Raw genomic sequence first — 22,642 nt, 5'->3', positions numbered from 1 at the left:
TTGGATTCTTGAAAACTGAATTAGGATTTAAAATAATTTTTTAATTATTTTTGAGTGTTCTATTAACCGCGTATTTTGCACTTTTAGTTCTTATGAATAATTTATATAATGGAGCTATTGGTTTGAAACTTTGAAACTAGATTCGCGGGCCGCATAAAACTACCTTGAGGGCCGCATTCGCCCGCGGGCCGCAGGTTGCTCATGCCTGATCTAGCAGATTTAGAAAAAATCTTTTCAAAAAATGGAATTTCTTAAAATGTTGGTGATGTTGGGTGAATTTATTGGGAATTGATTTTAACTGATCTAAGAATTTTTTAAGTGTGCTCCGATGTATTAGCAGTAAAGTAAATATAGCTTACAAAATATCCCAGAAGAGGAGGAATCGAGACATGTTTTTTGGTTTAGGATTTGTTCAGAAAAGCAATATACAAATAGTTTGCTAACAAGCTTATTTTACGCTTTGGGAAAATTATTTTCCGAATACCAGCCATGCGAGTTACAAGTTACTCATACCTTAAATAATATTAACTTCGTTTTATTTATTTAATAAATGAATGATCAGTAACAGCTAACAGAAATATAACCTTTAGCAAAAACACGTAAACATTTCCGGCCCACGTGGCGTTTGTTTTCAGCCACCGTCACAAATCTTAACCTCAACCTCATCACTTCCAACGAAATCATCATCTTCGAACCCAGGCGATGACCTTCAAAATTATCATTAGTTTTTCATATTTTACACGCCCCACAGGCTGCAAACTGTATTGCAATTTTTTCGCCGTTCGGTGTGTCCGTTGCCATTGGATCATGCGTTACATCGCTGTGAAGCACCGAGATGAAGAAGATCTGCATGATGTTTTGGTGCTATTTCGCTGACTGTACGATGCAACGTCGCGTAACGCTACCGGAGCGTGTCAGCTGAACTGGAGTATGAATGTGTGTGCGGGATTTTTGGGTGGTAAGTTGGAAAGTTTTGATCGATTGCAATGATGATGGAGAAAGAAGACACATGTCCGGGCGAAGTATAAAAGCTAGCCCGTAGCTCAGTTTCAAGCATCATCCAACAGACGATCGTTGTACGGAGCAGTTGATCAGCAGTATTTTTGGAAAGGCAAACATGAAGGTAAGTGGTGTTTTGGATCAAACCGAGAATTTGTCCGTTAATCCTACAATGTTTTTTGGTAAACTTCTTCCAGGCGTTCATTGTGTTCTCTATGGCCCTGGCCCTTGCCAGCGCGGCGGCAGTCGACGATTCGAAGAAGGAAAAGCGTGGACTTTACGAGCTGGAATCGGCACATGAATCTTACGAATCGTACGACCATCATCAGCCACTGAACTATGGATACACCAAGAAGGAGATCATCACGAAGAAGGTGCCGGTTCCGTACCCGGTGGAGGTCGAGAAGCACGTCCCAGTTCCGGTGAAGGTCCCGTACCCAGTGAAGGTCGAGAAGGAGGTCCCGTTCGTGGTTGAGAAGAAGGTCCCGGTGTACATTGAGAAGAAGGTGCCAGTTCACGTTGACCGTCCATACCCGGTGGAAGTCAAGGTCCCAGTCCATGTCCCGGTCTACAAGAAGGAATACGTCGAGGTCCCGAAGCCATACGCAGTTCATGTGGAGAAGCCTTATCCAGTGTACGTGAAGCAGCCCGTCTACGTCGAGAAGCAGGTTCCAGTGACCGTCCACATCAAGGAGCACCACAAGAAGCCGTACTTTGGTTAAAAGGACTTGTTGGGATTGGTCGATGGATACTACTGACTGTTGTTGATGATCCTAAATAAATGTTACAATAGAAACTAAAGCTTATTTGCGTTGTTTTATAGTGTATCTAACCGTGGAAATAGACGTAGAGCCACATTTCTCGCGCGACATTTCTCAAAAGTAGCTCAATTCTGCAAACAAAGCAAATCGCTCGGCGAGACATTTCTGTGGCTACTTCGTTGGAATATTTCTATGTGTTTCTATGGAAATGACGTTTCGATGCTGTTTTTTATACATGGACTTTTCATCGCATTTCATCGAATATTGACGAGAAATGTCGCGAGAGAAATGTCGCTCTACGTCTATTTCCACGGTAAGGGAATACATTGAGCATTTTTAGGACATGTAGACAATGAGATAACTTCTGGAACTAAGAGATTGAAATGTGATGTCAACAGATACTACCTCTAGTTTCTTCTTTTGTTACACCTTAAAAGAACATGTCCAAACGCCTTTAGTCTTCTGCATTTAGGCAAAAGCCAGAGCTAGAAGTGTTGAGTTTAAAAAGCATATGTAATCAAGAACTTATTTGTAGTCTACCACACCTACTCTATCCATATGAATGACCTTCTGGAACTTTGCGGACTGGGTCGTCTGGTGCCATTCGAATGACATGGCCAGCCCTCCGGAGACTGGCGAGTATAATTTGCTTCGACGATCGTACAACTCATAGAGCTCGTCAAGGGGCTGAAAATCCTTCTGAGCATTTTCCTCGCGAAGAAGTGGCTAAGTGGTTTTTGTCAATTACGGAAAAAGTCTCAGAAGCTTATGTGAGGGCGCGTCGATCGTCGCTAAAGGTGTTTTGAGTGGAGAAGTTTCCTCAGGTTGTAGAAAGACCGATTGGTAGCTCGTATCTCAACATCAATGTTGTCGTCGGTGCTGACCTTTGACTCAAGATAGACGAAGTTTAAGAAGACTTCAAAAGTGTGATCACCTATCTGTACTAGAGATGAGAATAACAACTCTTTTTAGTGAGTCAACTCAGAGTGAATGAGTCGTTATTAGGAGTCAGCTCGTTTAACGACTCATTTCGGAGTCATACAAAACCCAACATAAACGTATAAGTTAAGGATCCGTCATTTTACTCACTCTTTAGTGTTAGCATGTACAATACCCAAACTAGCCAAAGGAATATACATACTGCTCGCTCTGTATAGAAAAAAAACTATAAAATTGAAAATTTCCTTAGGCTACAGACTTACCTTTTTTTTGAGTAATTTTGCAAAAAATTATATTTTGAGTTATTTTAATGCCAATTGGTTGAAATAAGTTTCTTTTTACTCAAATAATGTTTTAAATAAAAAAAAGAATAAAAAATAATAAAAAAATAAATCGTTTCAACTCACGTATTTACTCTTTTTGCAACTCGACTCACCACGGCTCAAACATGCTTACACTCATGACTGAGTTAGTGAAAAAAGAGTCGCTAAAATTCCTCGTGGTGACTGAACGAAACTCATTGAATATAACGTTTCAACTCACTGCCTCACTCTTACTCACTTTGCACATCTCTAATCTGTACGTCACAACTGCGCAGGTCAGAATTTGTTAAAAGGGTCGCTGATGTTGGCACCTCAAATTTGGCGCCAGCTCGATCCTCTTATAATGGTTTGCCACATAGGAGAACCGTAAACAAATGATGATTATGCCATAATCTGGATGGACTTCCAGAAGATGGTCGCCAAAGTTAAATACTACCTTCGAGTCGCGGATAGCCTTCTTTAGCCCTTTACTTCTTGGAAATAATTATTGAAAGCACTAACGCGGGCTCATGTATTGTTGGCCTACTGTTTAATCCACTGAAGTATGTGGATTTTATTTATTCTGCCTGTTTCCCATTACTGATATCATTCTATTATTTTATAACAATATAAAGATACATCGAAAATACATTTTCCATTGTACAGGATGGAATCAATTATTAACCTTAGCGTGTTCAAACCAACTGTTTCAACGATTACTTTGTGTCCTTCGACAACCACCTCCATTGGATCCGAATTTATGGGTGCAGGAAGTTTTCCAATAACGAATCAATTCACATGTATTTAATCGAATCAAAAGTCACCAAGTGCTTCTTGTGTCACTACTATATCGTGATTGTGTTAAAAGAAACAGTAGCATACGTGCGAGGTCTTGATTGTTTATGGTTCGTTAAATACGTTGCTTCACGACAAAGGAAATGAGCGACAATAAAACGCGAAAACGCCTGTAAGACCTTATCAACGAAATAGTTACCCCTTGACCGATCTCTAGACTTTTGTGGGGTTTAGTTTGTGAAGGAAACATGCTTTGCTATAAATACAGTTTTTCCAGCCTCAAAAGTTATCATTCAACTGTGAGCATTCGTTGCGCTAGTGAGCAGCCGATAGAACCAAACGGTTAAAAGCAGAAAGGCAATCATGAAGGTAAGAAGTGTCAGCTTATCACAGAATGTGAAGGAATTGGTTAAGAATATTAATTGTTTATCGTTTCCAGGCATTCATCGTGTTCTCTATGGCTCTGACCATTGCTTGCGCAGCGGAAGCCGACGACTCCAAGAAAGAGAAGCGCGGACTGTTTGAAGAATCTTACGACAACTATGGCTACGATAACTACGGACTCGGTTACTCCAATTATGCTGAGAAGGAAGTGAAGCACATTGTCACCAAGAAGGTTCCGGTTCCGTACCCAGTGGAGGTCGAGAAGCATGTCCCAGTTCCGGTGAAGGTCCCATACCCAGTGGAGGTCGAGAAGAAGGTCCCGGTCGTCGTTGAGAAGAAGGTCCCGGTGTACGTTGAGAAGAAGGTACCAGTCCATGTGGATCGCCCATACCCGGTGGAAGTGAAGGTCCCAGTCCATGTCCCGGTCTACAAGAAGGAGTATGTTGAAGTTCCGAAACCGTACGCAGTTCATGTGGAGAAGCCTTATCCGGTGTACGTCAAGCAGCCAGTGTACGTCGAGAAGCAGGTCCCGGTGACGGTTCACATCAAGGAACACCACAAGAAGCCGTACTGGGGTTGAAAAGCTTTCGTAACCCATTCCCAAATGCCTGTAAGAGACGAATGATGCCAAAAATATAATTCTTTACCTGAAATATGCAATGGAAATAATGGTGGTTTTGGTTTCCAATTATGGTGCATCCTTTAGTCTATGATTGTAACGTATTCCCATTTGATAGCCAAGTTACTTGATAGTAGTCTTGATAAGATTAATAACTAACATACCTTTGTGATACTATGAAAGGTATGCGACAAGAGAGTGGTTTGTTCTACGGTGAATTTATTCTTGATTCTACACGATGTTAATGACATATTGACGTATACATCTCACAGATCACTAAGCGCTATCAATGCTATTGCTTTATGTTAGTTTAATCGTACCACTTCGTTTTTACGGGGCCCAGTGGTGTATGCATTAAGCGGCGCCAGTTCCACACGACAGGATCGGGTATCATATCCCATCCGGACCGTGTCCCCCCGTAGCAAGGACTGACTATCCGGCTATGTGGTAAAACAAGTCTAGTAAGCCAGAAATGGCCGGCATGATCTTCGTCGTTAAGCCAAGAAATAAGAAGAAGAGGTGTCCAAGAAGGAGGTCTATGATTAGTTGAGCGAATTCAATAGACTGTGTCGTTTGGTGTCATTCTAAAGACATGATCAACTGAACGATCTCTAATGATCGTTAATAATTTGTCCTATTTGTACATCTCGAAATGATCGTTATTGTAATGATCACTCCATTGTACTTCGAGTCATTTGAAGCAAACAAATTTTAATGATATTTTCCTATCGAAGGTGCTTAGTGTTCTGAGTTTAAATGATCTTTTGGTGACATGTATGAGTGCTGGAACTATAGACGTTATTTTTCAATTCCTCAAGCGCTCCTTGAGGAATTGAGAAAACCCTTTCGTAAGGATGATACATTATATTTATAACTCAAAGGAGCGATCACTGGAATCACTGGAAATATTGTAAACATTTAACCTGTAACATTTAACGTTTCACTTTGTTAGAGGGCAATTAAATCTTCACAATATAATAATTAATTGGACGAACCTTTTTACGAAAGTTATAACATTCTTTTGTGAATCACAATGTTCGGAGCGTCCAAACGACAGGGACATCGATACTCGTTTGATTTCTTTTTTAATTGATGCATTTTCATACGACAAATATCATTGATATTCTCTAACTTTACTATTTTATTAAAATTCGGACAGTATTCAAAAATTATCCTGGATTATGCTCGGATATACAACTGAGTATTGGACATCTCTGAAAGACTTTTATTGCGACGTAAAGCAACAAATGGTACTTATTTGTAGATTGAGTTTTTCAACTCTTGTATGAATGGCCAGGCCTTGCGTCTTCAATTATATTGATCTTGTCATAAAAATGATACCGAACGGTCTAGCACATTATTTTAAAATTCATTTTAGAACCTACACATTATCATCATGTAATGCGTCGTTTGAATTTGTTAGCATTGATGTGTGAAATAGAGAGAATAAATATTGCATGATAGCTGCCGTCTAAGACAGCAAAGGGTCCACTACCTCAGCACAATGAATTGATACAAGTTGAGGAAATCCTTGGAAATTATATAAACAATATTTGAGCAAATTTTTCGCAATAAACATTCAACAACAATCGGCAAATGCAATGACGTTCCAATGATAAACCATGTTAAAAGATTCCAGTATCTGATGAATGATTATTTCGTATATGACTTCAGAAAAATCAATTGTTTTCAAATACAAAAGTTTGTTTCTAAATATGAAAATAATAGCAAAAGCTTATTTGAAAATATTTGTACAAGTTTGATTTTATTTTGCTCAGGAATGATGCACTTAACTTCAGGCCTGCGTAAGTAAAGCAATCCTCCTGTAATATTGACACTTAAAAAAATCAAGTTTCATTACATAAAGCTGCGTTAAACCAAAAGACTGAAAGCCTGACCAGTACGTAAGTGGTGTAAATTTGCACAACGACTCCCAATAAACTGCACAAAGCAGCGGGAAAGAAAACGAGGAAAAAGTTTATATTTTACTTTCTGTGCTGTTTCGTGGAAAGTTCAACAAGTAGAAGATGTAGTGTATAAAACGTGTGCGAGTCGAGCTTACTCAATTAGTTACGAATCGATCGTTGAAACATCACAATCACTCACAATGAAGGTAAATGGAACCGTAACACGTGACACGAATCGTCCCAATCCTCACGACCATATCGGTTTTCTTTTTTCTTTTTTAAAATAGATTTTTATTCTACTTGTCCTAACAATCACCATTGTAAGTGGTGTAGTGCATGATAAATCGACCGAAGAACGTAAGGGATCGTATGAGGAAAAGTATTCTCAGCATCAATCGTACGAAGCTTACGACTACGGCCACCAGCAGGGTGATGGAAACTATATCGACTACGAGGATCAAAATGTACATCAGATCGAAAAGGTTCCAGTTCCGTATCAAATCGAAGTACCGAAACATGTCCCCGTGGAGGTGAAGGTCCCATACCCAGTTGAAGTTGAGAAGAAGGTCCCGGTTGTCGTCGAAAAGAAGGTCCCGGTGTACGTCGAGAAGAAGGTTCCAGTCCATGTGGATCGTCCATACCCGGTTGAAGTGAAGGTTCCTGTTGAAGTCCCAGTTTACCAGAAGGAATACGTCGAGGTCCCTAAGCCTTACACCGTACACGTGGATAAACCGTATCCAGTATACGTGAAGCAACCCATCTACATAGAAAAACCGGTACCGTTCACGGTTCTGGTAAAGAAGGAACACAAGAAAAAGCCATTCTGGTGGTTATTCTAAACAAAATGTGTAAATAACTCAATAAAATAGTGATAGAATTAACCAGCGTAAAATAAAGTTTTCGTTATTATGGGAATAGAGAAACAATAGCGATTTAGAGAGGCATGTTCTGGATTGGAAACTGTGCTTCAATTATCCTCTTCAAATATGAGTTTGTTAATGTTTTAATACGGCCCTAATTAATTTAGTAAATATAACCATTAATGAGGTTTATAAACATTTTTTTTGGTAATTTGTGCATGATAAAATAGATAAAGTGATCATTTAAATTTTACTAATAAACTTTTTCTGCTACTTAAAATTAGGAAGAAATGGATGAAAACTTGTACTATACGAGCAGAAAAAAACTAAATTAACAGTGGAAGAATATTCCAAACTGTTCGATATCATTAGCAAACATAGTAGTGAATTATGGTTAGAAATCAAACACAATAAATGTTTGCTGATACCTATTTAAAAACAAAAATGCTCTAAGAGTGTTCCTTCTACTGTACATATAAAGTATCAATTCATAACTGCTGGTAATGTCGTTAAAACGCAACATTAGCACGATGACAATAAAAATGTTTTAATTGCAATGAAATTATAAACATTTTCCTCTTCTTTTTTGGCTTCACTACTATCTTGGCCGGTATTACCTAGGCTAGGATATGAATAGCCAATTCGATATGGAATGGAGAAAGAATGGATTGAGATTTATACTGCAAGAATTTAAAAATAAATTCTAAACCGCATTTAGGTTTGGATGTATGGCCGTCATAATGTTGAGGTTTGGTGTAAAGAATTTCCCAATCTCGTACTCGTTAAGGGCATAGTATGTAAAAAATACCATCTGGAAGTTTTCAGTTGAGATGTTGCAGTAAACACACATAATATTTTATGATCTACACATTAAGTTTGTGCGTTCAACAACTAGTAAATTTTGGTACATTTATGTAACAATCAATGTACAGTAAATCATATTAATTAACATTGAACGACCTGTACCGAACAGTTATTGAAGTAATTTTATGATAAAATGTGTGTCGCATACACTTTACGTCATGCTTGATTGCATTTCTTGCGAGGTGTTGCTTCAGAAACATCTCCAAGCGAAAGAGAAGAAAACGCAGATATGTCAAAGCATACGGCATATCGACACAGAGTGGATGATATAAAAAGGTGCCGTTGATAGCAGAGCATCATTCAGTTGAGGATCTTCAATCGTGCAGTACATTCAACCAGTAGGCAGACATGAAGGTAAGGAACCAAGTAAAGATAGAACCATAGAAGAAGGAATTTAACGAAACAAACATCTATTGCAGGTGTTCATTGTGTTCTCTGTGGCCCTGGCCCTTGCCAGCGCGGCGGCAGTCGACGATTCGAAGAAGGAAAAGCGCGGACTGTTTGAGCTGGGATCCTCTCAACAGGAATCGTACGAAACCTACGGCTATGACCACCAACAATCTCACGGATACTACGGTAACGACTACGCCGAGAAGGAAGTGAAACAGATCATCACGAAGAAGGTCCCAGTACCATACCCAGTGGAGGTCGAGAAGCGCGTGCCAGTCGAGGTGAAGGTCCCATACCCAGTTGAGGTTGAGAAGAAGGTCCCAGTGTACGTCGAGAAGAAGGTCCCGGTGTACGTTGAGAAGAAGGTTCCAGTCCACGTTGATCGTCCATACCCGGTGGAAGTGAAGGTCCCAGTCCATGTCCCAGTTTACCAGAAGGAATACGTCGAGGTCCCGAAGCCATACGCAGTTCATGTCGATAAGCCCTACCCGGTGTACGTGAAGCAGCCAGTGTACGTCGAGAAGCAGGTTCCAGTGACGGTGCACATCAAGGAGCACCAGAAGAAACCCTTCTGGGGTTGATGTGATGCTTGCGAGATGTTACATACTGGTAGAATAAAGATTCAAAACTGATCTTCAAACGATTGTGTTATCAAGAGTATGATCATCAACATCGTTGAATAGGCGGTTGAAGATAATTTATAGAATAACTAGCTTACCCGGCAAACCTAGCAACCCAGAATTTATTCGAGGAACCAAGTTCCATACCCTGTTTGAGAATATGTAAAATTTTCCTCATTTTTGAACAATTTAGCAAAATTTGTAAATGTGATATATTTTAATGCGAATTTGTTGCAATATGTTTGTTTGCACTCAAATAATGCTTTAAATTAAAAAAAGAATAAAAAATCAGAAAAAAATTTCAAAAAAAATTTCCACTCGAAAATTTCATAAGGCTTACCCCTTACGTTTTTTTGGGAAATTTTGCAAAAAAATTTAAATTGATTTATTTTAATGACAATTGGTTGCAATAAGTTACTTTTCACTCAAATAATGTTTAAAATAAAAAAAAGAAAGAATAAAAAATTTAAAAAAATTGAAAAATTACAAAAATTTAAAAATTTCATAAGGCTCATTTTTGCACCAAGTTTTGGCTAAACTCGGTCGGTATCCAACGGATCGCCAATTTTTAACCTGTAGTCGATAGATGGCACCAATGGCTACATTTTCTTCTTGGACGGCCATGCCCTCAGATCTCTGTGCCAGAAGTTATTCGAGGAACCAAGTTCCATACCCTGTTTGAGAAAATGTAAAATTTTCCTCATTTTTGCACCAAGTTTTGCCTATAACTCGGTCGGTATCCAACGGATCGCCAATCTTTGACCTGTGATCGATAGATGGCACCAATGGCTACATTTTCTGCTTGGACGGCCATGCCTTCAGATCTCTGTGCCAGAAGTTATTCGAGGAACCAAGTTCCATACCCTGTTTGAGAAAATGTCAAATTTTCCTCGTTTTTGAACAATTTAGCAAAATTTGTAAATGTGATATATTTTAATGCGAATTTGTTGCAATATGTTTGTTTGCACTCAAATAATGCTTTAAATTAAAAAAAAGAATAAAAAATCAGAAAAAAAATTCAAAAAAAATTTCCACTCGAAAATTTCATAAGGCTTACCCCTTACGTTTTTTTGGGAAATTTTGCAAAAAAATTTAAATTGATTTATTTTAATGCCAATTGGTAGCAATAAGTTACTTTTCACTCAAATAATGTTTTAAACAAAAAAAAAAAAAAGAATAAAAAATTATAAAAAAATTGAAAAATTATAAAAATTTGGAAATTTCAGAAGGCTCATTTTTGCACCAAGTTTTGCCTAAACTCGGTCGGTATCCAACGGATCGCCAATCTTTAACCTGTGGTCAATAGATGGCACCAATGTCTACATTTTCTTCTTGGACGGCCAAAGACATCAAATGGCAAAGACATCAACACACAATGTTCATAAGTATAATGAAAAATGTCTTGCATCGTGCCAGCAAACGCCAATGATGCCACAAGATGAACCCAACGCCTAAAGTAACGCTCGATTGCATTTCTTGCGAGGATTTGCTTCAGAAACACCTCCAAGCGAAAGAGCGCTAAAAAGAGAACAGTCAAAGCATACGGCTGATGGGCAGTCGACACAGAGTGGATGATATAAAAAGGTGCCGGTGATAGCAGAGCATCATTCAGTTGAGGATCTTCAATCGTGCAGTACATTCAACCAGTAGGCAGACATGAAGGTAAGGAACCAAGTAAAGATAGAACCATAGAAGAAGGAATTTAACGAAACAAACATCTATTGCAGGTGTTCATTGTGTTCTCTGTGGCCCTGGCCCTTGCCAGCGCGGCGGTAGTCGACGATTCGAAGAAGGAAAAGCGCGGACTGTTTGAGCTGGGATCGTCTCAACAGGAATCGTACGAAACCTACGGCTATGACCACCAACAATCTCACGGATACTACGGTAACGACTACGCCGAGAAGGAAGTGAAACAGATCATCACGAAGAAGGTCCCAGTACCATACCCAGTGGAGGTCGAGAAGCGCGTGCCAGTCGAGGTGAAGGTCCCATACCCAGTTGAGGTTGAGAAGAAGGTCCCAGTGTACGTCGAGAAGAAGGTCCCGGTGTACGTTGAGAAGAAGGTTCCAGTCCACGTTGATCGTCCATACCCGGTGGAAGTGAAGGTCCCAGTCCATGTCCCAGTTTACCAGAAGGAATACGTCGAGGTCCCGAAGCCATACGCAGTTCATGTCGATAAGCCCTACCCGGTGTACGTGAAGCAGCCAGTGTACGTCGAGAAGCAGGTTCCAGTGACGGTGCACATCAAGGAGCACCAGAAGAAACCCTTCTGGGGTTGATGTGATGCTTGCGAGATGTTACATACTGGTAGAATAAAGATTCAAAACTGATCTTCAAACGATTGTGTTATCAAGAGTATGATCATCAACATCGTTGAATAGGCGGTTGAAGATAATTTATAGAATAACTAGCTTACCCGGCAAACCTAGCAACCCAGAATTTATTCGAGGAACCAAGTTCCATACCCTGTTTGAGAATATGTAAAATTTTCCTCATTTTTGAACAATTTAGCAAAATTTGTAAATGTGATATATTTTAATGCGAATTTGTTGCAATATGTTTGTTTGCACTCAAATAATGCTTTAAATTAAAAAAAGAATAAAAAATCAGAAAAAAATTTCAAAAAAAATTTCCACTCGAAAATTTCATAAGGCTTACCCCTTACGTTTTTTTTGGGAAATTTTGCAAAAAAATTTAAATTGATTTATTTTAATGACAATTGGTTGCAATAAGTTACTTTTCACTCAAATAATGTTTAAAATAAAAAAAAGAAAGAATAAAAAATTTAAAAATATTGAAAAATTACAAAAATTTAAAAATTTCATAAGGCTCATTTTTGCACCAAGTTTTGGCTAAACTCGGTCGGTATCCAACGGATCGCCAATTTTTAACCTGTAGTCGATAGATGGCACCAATGGCTACATTTTCTTCTTGGACGGCCATGCCCTCAGATCTCTGTGCCAGAAGTTATTCGAGGAACCAAGTTCCATACCCTGTTTGAGAAAATGTAAAATTTTCCTCATTTTTGCACCAAGTTTTGCCTATAACTCGGTCGGTATCCAACGGATCGCCAATCTTTGACCTGTGATCGATAGATGGCACCAATGGCTACATTTTCTGCTTGGACGGCCATGCCTTCAGATCTCTGTGCCAGAAGTTATTCGAGGAACCAAGTTCCATACCCTGTTTGAGAAAATGTAAAATTTTCCTCGTTTTTGAACAATTTAGCAAAATTTGTAAATGTGATATATTTTAATGCGAATTTGTTGCAATATGTTTGTTTGCACTCAAATAATGCTTTAAATTAAAAAAAGAATAAAAAATCAGAAAAAAATTTCAAAAAAAATTTCCACTCGAAAATTTCATAAGGCTTACCCCTTACGTTTTTTTGGGAAATTTTGCAAAAAAATTTAAATTGATTTATTTTAATGCCAATTGGTAGCAATAAGTTACTTTTCACTCAAATAATGTTTTAAACAAAAAAAAAAGAATAAAAAATTATAAAAAAATTGAAAAATTATAAAAATTTGAAAATTTCAGAAGGCTCATTTTTGCACCAAATTTTGCCTAAACTCGGTCGGTATCCAACGGATCGCCAATCTTTAACCTGTGGTCAATAGATGGCACCAATGTCTACATTTTCTTCTTGGACGGCCAAAGACATCAAATGGCAAAGACATCAACACACAATGTTCGTAAGTATAATGAAAAATGTCTTGCATCGTGCCAGCAAACGCCAATGATGCCACAAGATGAACCCAACGCCTAAAGTAACGCTCGATTGCATTTCTTGCGAGGATTTGCTTCAGAAACACCTCCAAGCGAAAGAGCGCTAAAAAGAGAACAGTCAAAGCATATGGCTGATAGTCAGTCAGAGTGGATGATATAAAAAGGTGCCGGTGATAGCAGAGCATCATTCAGTTGAGGATCTTCAATCGTGCAGTACATTCAACCAGTAGGCAGACATGAAGGTAAGGAACCAAGTAAAGATAGAACCATAGAAGAAGGAATTTAACGAAACAAACATCTATTGCAGGTGTTCATTGTGTTCTCTGTGGCCCTGGCCCTTGCCAGCGCGGCGGCAGTCGACGATTCGAAGAAGGAAAAGCGCGGACTGTTTGAGCTGGGATCGTCCCAACAGGAATCGTACGAAACCTACGGCTATGACCACCAACAATCTCACGGATACTACGGTAACGACTACGCCGAGAAGGAAGTGAAACAGATCATCACGAAGAAGGTCCCAGTACCATACCCAGTGGAGGTCGAGAAGCGCGTGCCAGTCGAGGTGAAGGTCCCATACCCAGTTGAGGTTGAGAAGAAGGTCCCAGTGTACGTCGAGAAGAAGGTCCCGGTGTACGTTGAGAAGAAGGTTCCAGTCCACGTTGATCGTCCATACCCGGTGGAAGTGAAGGTCCCAGTCCATGTCCCAGTTTACCAGAAGGAATACGTCGAGGTCCCGAAGCCATACACAGTTCATGTCGATAAGCCCTACCCGGTGTACGTGAAGGAGCCAGTGTACGTCGAAAAACCAGTTCAGTTCACTGTTCTTGTAAAGAAGGAGCATAAGAAGCCATTTTTCGGTTGAATGTTAAATATATTATTATAGTTTGAATGTTAATTGTTGTTGTTGTTGTTGTTGTGGTTGGTTTTGGAAACATACCTATGACGCATGGTTGACCTGTGTATACTGATATATTTATATGCTTAAGTATGGCTGGCGCATCGATGTTACTACAAAGCACCCCAACGATGAACATTGATTGGCCATTTCTTCGGCTATTTGCTAGAGTTTGTAGGATTGGAAGCTAACAACGTGATCAATATGGTGGTAGTGAGTTACGTTCGTTCCATGCTAGATAGCATGGTATAGATTATATCCCGTTTTTCCATTTTACTGAGTGACCATTTTCCAATGTCGGTCTAACAAAGGCGCAACAAAAACATTTGATACACAATGGAACATATAATTTTCTTGGTAATTTGGAATATTAAACCTAGCTTCCCATTGTACTAAATTTGTGGAAGTCCACTATTCAGGCAAGAACCCGTGTGCGCTGCTAATGTAGTTGACTAGTTAAGTTTAGTATTAGATCATATAGCATTAATTCTAACATTAGTACTTTGGCGCTGGAAAACATTGAAGTTATTCCACGATAACTCATACCTAGCTGAGAATCGCCATTCTTCAATGATCTTCATGATGTACAATTAATTAGCCTTGTTCTATGGGGAATTATTATCAGTAGGTATAATTCTGTAACGTTAAACGATTTAACATCAAAACCATTATTTGCTAAGCAGCAATAGCAGCCCAACTATGCGTACAATCCAGCTATAGCCAATTTGCATGAAATAACAAGACTTCAGAACAATGGCGGATTATCTTATAGGCGGAGTGTCCTCGTCGATATTGGGGACATCGCCGATATGGGGGGCTCGTCGATAAGGTGGTTCTCTCCGATATGAGAGACCACGCCGATATGAAGGTCTTCCTTCGACTTCCCCCTCTTCACTCATTCCAGGGGGTCTCAAAGATGTAACTGGCGCCTCGAAAATAAACGAACCCTACTTCCCCCAGTCAGCAGTTTTTAACTCAGTAATCGTAGTATTTGTTCTAAATGGGTCCCTTACCATCGCAAATGTGAGCCCCTTGTAACACTGTTGACACTTAAAAAAGCAACAGCATAATCTTAGTGCGACTCAGGGCTTCATGGGGGCTTATCCGCCACTGCTTCAGGGTACTGAAACGTTGTACGGAATTAACCTTACAAGTAAGTTAAATTCCTCGCACGGAAGAATTGGAACGAGGATCGATTGCGATACCCATCTACATTGCTGAGTTAAAGGCTGCACCAAAAATTTTACACTTTTAATACAGGTCGTTATGCGCAAACGTGTTAGAAGCAACGTGTTTTTAACCTATCCTAGGCTCTCTGCTACATCGTTTTAGTCCCATGTGCTATTGCGCTTCCATGCGCTTCAACTGTATACTTACAAGAAGTATTTATTTGACGCGATCATCCACAACTAAATGAAAAACTAAAATACCCTGAGGTTAGGTGTTTTACGCGTTACATAATATTATATTAGCTAATAATGTACTACTATGTTCTTTAAGATTTAAAACCAAATAGTATAGTTTATGTGAAATTAATGATTTGAAATTGATTGAAAACAAGTCAAATGTTGAACTCAACCGCCTAACCCCTATGACAGGAGGGACAGAAATAAAATAGAAAATAAAAACATCCAACATGATGCTCATGTGTTACACATTCGGTTGAGCATAACTTTTTGTTTGTACTTTTTGGGTCGACCTTGAATACGACAGTGTAAGACTCGTTGTCGATTCGGTTTACAAAACGGTTTTCACGATTAGCAATGCACCGGAAGGTGTAAACAGGGCTTAGCTTTGCTAACATCACCATCACCATTACCATGCCATCTGTAGGCGGAAGTTCAAAGTATGGCAAGATCCATCAACCTACTAAGAAAGTTAGCCATCGAAACAAATTGCATTCGGTGAATCGTACTATTAGGTAACGTTTAATGTCAACGCATCAGCGACCTCAATGGAAAGGTCCAATATCGGTCAATACCCTTCACCGCGCAGTGCCGCGGGAGACCGCATGAATTGGGTTCGGTCGGATGCGTTTTCCATCAAGATGCGACCCATCGTACCGCGATGGGTGCGATAAACTTTTCCTTTCTCGTCAATTTTCTCCATTCGTTGGAAATAAGACAAAACGAAAATATCAAGTTTACCCACCCTATTATTGGGAACACCAAAAATGCGGTGCACGTTTCGGGGTGGCGACTAATTGTGCAAAGGTGCAAAGGTGTGGTAACTGCTTTGCGCTTTAGAGCGTCTGCTTCTTACTGGTTTTGTGCTAACACCAGATGACGAAGAAGAGAGCTTAGCGGTTAGGTTAGGGAGGTTACTATAAAAGATGCCCACCGTTGTGGCAAACAGTATCATTCGGTTGTGATCGTTCACTGGTTTAGCACGTAGACGGTAGACACCAAATATCAGTAGGTAGACATGAAGGTAAGCATTAGATGGAAGGTGTTCAGTGGCGAGTGTGTGAGATCTGTTACTTAAACACGGTTCTTGTTGCAGGTGTTCATTGTGTTTTCTATGGCCCTGGCCCTTGCCAGCGCGTCGGCAGTCGACGATTCGAAGAAGGAAAAGCGCGGACTGTGGGAGCTGGGATCCTCTCAACAGGAATCGTACGAAACCTACGGCTATGATCAACAGCAATCTCACGGATACTACGACAATGACTACGCCGAGAAGGAAGTGAAACAGATCATCACGAAGAAGGTCCCAGTACCATACCCAGTGGAGGTCCAGAAGCATGTCCCAGTCGAGGTGAAGGTCCCATACCCAGTTGAGGTTGAGAAGAAGGTCCCAGTGTACGTCGAGAAGAAGGTCCCGGTGTACGTTGAGAAGAAGGTTCCAGTCCACGTTGATCGTCCATACCCGGTTGAGGTGAAGGTCCCAGTCCATGTCCCAGTTTACCAGAAGGAATACGTCGAGGTCCCGAAGCCATACACAGTTCATGTCGATAAGCCCTACCCGGTGTACGTGAAGGAGCCAGTGTACGTCGAGAAGCCAGTCCCATTCACGGTTCTTGTGAAGAAGGAGCACAAGAAGCCATTCTGGGGCTAACTTTGTAAGTTGCGACGAATGATGTTGGATTGTGCAATACACTAGTTGTTTTGGAAAAGTAGTTTCATTTGTTTTATTGTGTGATAAAACGATATTTCGCTATGGTTACGGTGAAATTAATGGTAAGAGATCTCATAAATCTGCTAAGCAATAGGTGACCTACTACTAACCCACTATCAAACATAGTCCCTATTTCGGATTTCAAACGTCTGATAAAAGCTTATACGTTTGACACTTTCATACTAAGAATCCTTTGTTGCTTTTCGTTTGACATCTACATAAGGTAAAAGCTTAATTCGAGAGCTTTCTTTTCAACTTGTTTTTTTTTATCAGTTTCGCTTTGATAAGGACGAAATCTGTCATATAGCTGACAAATTTAGCAAAGTGCTAAAGATAGCTTATGAATCACAACCACAAGCTTATCTCAAAATTTGTCAAAAGTTTAAAATGTGATAAAAGCTCTGTTTTGACAAATTTGTCCTATTTTCAGCTTTTAGGGTAAGAAGGAAGCTTTTACCTACGGAAACAACGTTTACCATGGTATCAATTTACTTTCCGTTTGAGTTTCATGATAGCTGTCTCTTATGTCGAGATGAACTCGTGCCATGCAAGAGTGTTGAACATAATTAATGGGTTAATTTAATTTTGGATGCTAAATTTTATAGTCCATTTGGAAATGCATCTCCATGGTCCACGTGTTGAAATTTTTTTTTACTACAGTCAAAGAGAATAGAGTTCAATTTATTCAACATGTAAGATAAACCATAAAGAAGTCCTAAAAAAAAACACGACGAGATCCGTTCTGCATTTAAAATGCATATGTGGTCTGTGGTAGTAAGCCTCTTTTGTGTGTGTATTTATTTTTTACTGATTTTATATACTGCACATGAATATCGGCCTAATTCTACAGTTGCACATCTGCACATGTTGGTGAGGTTGTGAGCCTCGATTATGATCCTTCGTTCCTGCTGCTTCCCCATCCGAACGAACACACTTTTCCACTTCGGCAGAAAAGCACAATCTTCGTAAGCATTAGATGGAAGGTGTTCAGTGGCAAGTGTCTGAGATCTGTTACTTAAACACGGTTCTTGTTGCAGGTGTTCATTGTGTTTTCTATGGCCCTGGCCATTGCCAGCGCTGCGGCAGTCGACGATTCGAAGAAGGAAAAGCGCGGACTGTGGGAGCTAGGATCGTCTCAACAGGAATCGTACGAAACCTATGGCTATGATCAACAGCAATCTCACGGATACTACGACAATGACTACGCCGAGAAGGAAGTGAAACAGATCATCACGAAGAAGGTCCCAGTACCATACCCAGTGGAGGTCCAGAAGCATGTCCCAGTCGAGGTGAAGGTCCCATACCCAGTTGAGGTTGAGAAGAAGGTCCCAGTGTACGTCGAGAAGAAGGTCCCGGTGTACGTTGAGAAGAAGGTTCCAGTCCACGTTGATCGTCCATACCCGGTTGAGGTGAAGGTCCCAGTCCATGTCCCAGTTTACCAGAAGGAATACGTCGAGGTCCCGAAGCCATACACAGTTCATGTCGATAAGCCCTACCCGGTGTACGTGAAGGAGCCAGTGTACGTCGAGAAGCCAGTCCCATTCACGGTTCTTGTGAAGAAGGAGCACAAGAAGCCATTCTGGGGCTAACTTTGTAAGTTGCGACGAATGATGTTGGATTGTGCAATACACTAGTTGTTTTGGAAAAGTAGTTTCATTTGTTTTATTGTGTGATAAAACGATATTTCGCTATGGTTACGGTGAAATTAATGGTAAGAGATCTCATAAATCTGCTAAGCAATAGGTGACCTACTACTAACCCACTATCAAACATAGTCCCTATTTCGGATTTCAAACGTCTGATAAAAGCTTATACGTTTGACACTTTCATACTAAGAATCCTTTGTTGCTTTTCGTTTGACATCTACATAAGGTAAAAGCTTAACTCGAGAGCTTTCTTTTCAACTTGTTTTTTTTTATCAGTTTCGCTTTGATAAGGACGAAATCTGTCATATAGCTGACAAATTTAGCAAAGTGCTAAAGATAGCTTATGAATCACAACCACAAGCTTATCTCAAAATTTGTCAAAAGTTTAAAATGTGATAAAAGCTCTGTTTTGACAAATTTGTCCTATTTTCAGCTTTTAGGGTAAGAAGGAAGCTTTTACCTACGGAAACAACGTTTACCATGGTATCAATTTACTTTCCGTTTGAGTTTCATGATAGCTGTCTCTTATGTCGAGATGAACTCGTGCCATGCAAGAGTGTTGAACATAATTAATGGGTTAATTTAATTTTGGATGCTAAATTTTATAGTCCATTTGGAAATGCATCTCCATGGTCCACGTGTTGAAATTTTTTTTTACTACAGTCAAAGAGAATAGAGTTCAATTTATTCAACATGTAAGATAAACCATAAAGAAGTCCTAAAAAAAACACGACGAGATCCGTTCTGCATTTAAAATGCATATGTGGTCTGTGGTAGTAAGCCTCTTTTGTGTGTGTATTTATTTTTTACTGATTTTATATACTGCACATGAATATCGGCCTAATTCTACAGTTGCACATCTGCACATGTTGGTGAGGTTGTGAGTCTCGATTATGATCCTTCGTTCCTGCTGCTTCCCCATCCGGACGTACACACTTTTCCACTTCGGCAGAAAAGCACAATCTTCGTAAGCATTAGATGGAAGGTGTTCAGTGGCAAGTGTCTGAGATCTGTTACTTAAACACGGTTCTTGTTGCAGGTGTTCATTGTGTTTTCTATGGCCCTGGCCATTGCCAGCGCTGCGGCAGTCGACGATTCGAAGAAGGAAAAGCGCGGACTGTGGGAGCTAGGATCGTCTCAACAGGAATCGTACGAAACCTATGGCTATGATCAACAGCAATCTCACGGATACTACGACAATGACTACGCCGAGAAGGAAGTGAAACAGATCATCACGAAGAAGGTCCCAGTACCATACCCAGTGGAGGTCCAGAAGCATGTCCCAGTCGAGGTGAAGGTCCCATACCCAGTTGAGGTTGAGAAGAAGGTCCCAGTGTACGTCGAGAAGAAGGTCCCGGTGTACGTTGAGAAGAAGGTACCAGTCCATGTTGATCGTCCATACCCGGTGGAAGTGAAGGTCCCAGTCCATGTCCCAGTTTACCAGAAGGAATACGTCGAGGTCCCGAAGCCATACACAGTTCATGTCGATAAGCCCTACCCTGTGTACGTGAAGGAGCCAGTGTACGTCGAGAAGCCAGTCCCATTCACGGTTCTTGTGAAGAAGGAGCACAAGAAGCCATTCTGGGGCTAACTTTGTAAGTTGCGACGAATGATGTTGGATTGTGCAATACACTAGTTGTTTTGGAAAAGTAGTTTCATTTGTTTCATTATGTGATAAAACGATACTTCGCTATGGTTACGGTGAAATTAATAGTAAGAGATCTCATAAATCTGCTAAGCAATAGGAGACCTACTACTAACCCACTATCAAACATAGTCCCTATTTCGGATTTCAAACGTCTGATAAAAGCTTATACGTTTGACACTTTCATACTAAGAATCCTTTGTTGCTTTTCGTTTGACATCTACATAAGGTAAAAGCTCGATTCGAGAGCTTTCTTTTCAACTTGTTTTTTTGTCAGTATCGCTTTGATAAGGTGTTGTGGCACGAAATCTATCATACAGGTGACAAATTTAGCAAGCGTTAAAAATAGCTCATCTCAACATTTGTCAAAAGTTAAAAAAAAGCTTTGATAAAAGCTCTGTTTTGACAAATTTGTCCTGTTTTGGTTAGCATTTAGAGTAAGGAGGAAGCTTTTACCTACGGAAACAACGTTTACCATGGTATGAATTTACTTTCCGTTTGACTTTCATGATAGCTGTCTCTTATGTCGAGATGAACTCGTGCCATGCAAGAGTGTTGAACATAATTAATGGGTTAATTTAATTTTGGATGCTAAATTTTATAGTCCATTTGGAAATGCATCTCCATGGTCCACGTGTTGAATTTTTTTTACTACAGTCAAAGAGAATAGAGTTCAATTTATTCAACATGTAAGATAAACCATAAAGAAGTCTCAAAAAAAAACACGAAAAGATCCGTTCTGCATTTAAAATGCATATGTGGTCTGTGGTAGTAAGCCTCTTTTGTGTGTGTATTTATTTTTTACTGATTTTATATACTACACATATTCATCGGCCTAATTCCACAGTTGCACATCTGCACATGTTGGTGAGGTTGTGAGCCTCGATTATGATCCTTCGTTCCTGCTGCTTCCCCATCCGGACGTACACACTTTTCCACTTCGGCAGAAAAGCACAAGCGGCAAGGATTATGTGCAAGGTTTACCCATTTTCTCCTGACGTGGTAAAGCAAATTGAAAATAACTGCTCGCTCCCGAAAAAGGGGGGGTTTTTGGCCGTGTGTCGGGAGCCAAATGTGAATGCAGACACACTGCACAGTGTTCCGGTTTCGTCTAATGAGCTGGCCGCCGCAGCAGCCTTGAGCGTACGTGATGGATGGTGCACTTCGTAGCACTACTGGTAGTTGTCACTGCAGCAGCCGCAACCACCAAAAAAAATCCCCCCAAACCCCTTCCGTTCTCCCATATCTCGTTGTGACTTAGTAGTGCATGTTAGCTGTCAACGACGTGCCCGCATGTGAATTGGGGATGAAATTATTCATAACCAACAACTTGCTCACTTTTGTGCTTTTTTTTTGTTTTGTTTTTTTGGGAGGAAAGTTTTCGGGTTTCTTGTCTCGTGTATGCTTTTGGCACTGTTTGTTTTCGGCTTTCAGCTTGGAAAAGTTTGTGATTTGTTGTGTGTGCTTTTGTGAAGAGGAAAGGGAAGATGATTGTAATCCAACCGAGTGGCATAAAGAGCGTGATCCGTGACATTTCAAAGTCGTTAGATGTCAGTTTATTAATCATGCAGCATGGAGGCTTGATGGATTTGTCGACGTTTTGCTACAAGGAGGGGTTTGTTTCCTGTTAAACATCAATAGCTATTAGTAGCTGATTGGTGTACAATTTCCCATTTGGTGTAGAATTTTTTTTTAATTCTTCATCACAAAATAAACTGGTTTTGAGTTGGGCATTTGAAAAGAAAAAATCCAATAAAACAAAGGGACATTTCCTTATCATTTTTGCTCGTTTTTATTGCTCTTCTTCAATGAATCTAAACTATTGATATATTAGGGATTTCCCTTAACTGGGAACAGAGGGAGCAATTGGCGAGATGAGCAACCATTTCAACACAAACGCGTGTACGCAGCAAATGTCCAAAACGATCCGGGAACGGGTGTCCAAAATTATTCAAAACGCTGTCGGATCCTGCCAACATCGGTGGCAGGGAATGCAGAAAACCGGAACGGAATATTGATGGTTATTGATGTGTCAGGAATTATTATGATTATCTATCATGAATATGTATTCGAATCCGGTGGGGAAATCGCCTTCAGCCAACACGTCCTGATTCCGGCTGCTTCATTTCTCACCACCACGGGAAGGTGACAAAGAGACAGGAGGATGAGTGTGGCC

The 22,642-nt window shown here is 40.1% G+C and overlaps 6 protein-coding genes across 6 annotated transcripts; all 6 read left to right on the top strand.

The window, feature by feature from the left end:
- Positions 1-778: 778 nt before the first annotated feature.
- LOC125769553 (titin-like) lies at positions 779-4,880 on the top strand. Its single transcript, XM_049438285.1, has 3 exons — positions 779-1,123; positions 1,197-1,718; positions 4,236-4,880. The coding sequence occupies exons 1-3, from the start codon at positions 1,118-1,120 to the stop codon at positions 4,758-4,760; spliced, it is 1,053 nt and encodes a 350-aa protein (XP_049294242.1). The 5' UTR covers positions 779-1,117; the 3' UTR covers positions 4,761-4,880.
- Positions 4,881-6,906: 2,026 nt separating this feature from the next.
- LOC125769552 (MAGE-like protein 2) lies at positions 6,907-7,545 on the top strand. The gene is made up of 2 exons (XM_049438284.1): positions 6,907-6,912; positions 6,994-7,545. Exons 1-2 carry the CDS (start codon positions 6,907-6,909, stop codon positions 7,543-7,545), a joined length of 558 nt encoding a protein of 185 aa, XP_049294241.1.
- Positions 7,546-8,713: 1,168 nt separating this feature from the next.
- Positions 8,714-9,471, top strand: LOC125769371 (titin-like). The gene is made up of 2 exons (XM_049438066.1): positions 8,714-8,784; positions 8,850-9,471. The coding sequence occupies exons 1-2, from the start codon at positions 8,779-8,781 to the stop codon at positions 9,399-9,401; spliced, it is 558 nt and encodes a 185-aa protein (XP_049294023.1). The 5' UTR covers positions 8,714-8,778; the 3' UTR covers positions 9,402-9,471.
- A 1,519-nt stretch (positions 9,472-10,990) lies between these two features.
- Positions 10,991-11,789, top strand: LOC125769370 (titin-like). The gene is made up of 2 exons (XM_049438065.1): positions 10,991-11,102; positions 11,168-11,789. The coding sequence occupies exons 1-2, from the start codon at positions 11,097-11,099 to the stop codon at positions 11,717-11,719; spliced, it is 558 nt and encodes a 185-aa protein (XP_049294022.1). The 5' UTR covers positions 10,991-11,096; the 3' UTR covers positions 11,720-11,789.
- Positions 11,790-13,085: 1,296 nt separating this feature from the next.
- Positions 13,086-17,170, top strand: LOC125769550 (titin-like). The gene is made up of 3 exons (XM_049438283.1): positions 13,086-13,411; positions 13,477-14,025; positions 16,564-17,170. Exons 1-3 carry the CDS (start codon positions 13,406-13,408, stop codon positions 17,113-17,115), a joined length of 1,107 nt encoding a protein of 368 aa, XP_049294240.1. The 5' UTR covers positions 13,086-13,405; the 3' UTR covers positions 17,116-17,170.
- Positions 17,171-17,216: 46 nt separating this feature from the next.
- On the top strand, positions 17,217-18,764 carry LOC125769549 (mantle protein-like). Its single transcript, XM_049438282.1, has 2 exons — positions 17,217-17,237; positions 18,213-18,764. Exons 1-2 carry the CDS (start codon positions 17,217-17,219, stop codon positions 18,762-18,764), a joined length of 573 nt encoding a protein of 190 aa, XP_049294239.1.
- Positions 18,765-22,642: the final 3,878 nt, after the last annotated feature.

The sequence above is a fragment of the Anopheles funestus genome, chromosome 3RL (genome assembly GCF_943734845.2).
Source record: "Anopheles funestus chromosome 3RL, idAnoFuneDA-416_04, whole genome shotgun sequence".
In the NCBI taxonomy this organism is placed as follows: domain Eukaryota; kingdom Metazoa; phylum Arthropoda; class Insecta; order Diptera; family Culicidae; genus Anopheles; species Anopheles funestus.
The sequence above is the reverse complement of the archived record's forward strand: the minus strand, read 5'-3'. Positions and strand labels throughout refer to the sequence as shown.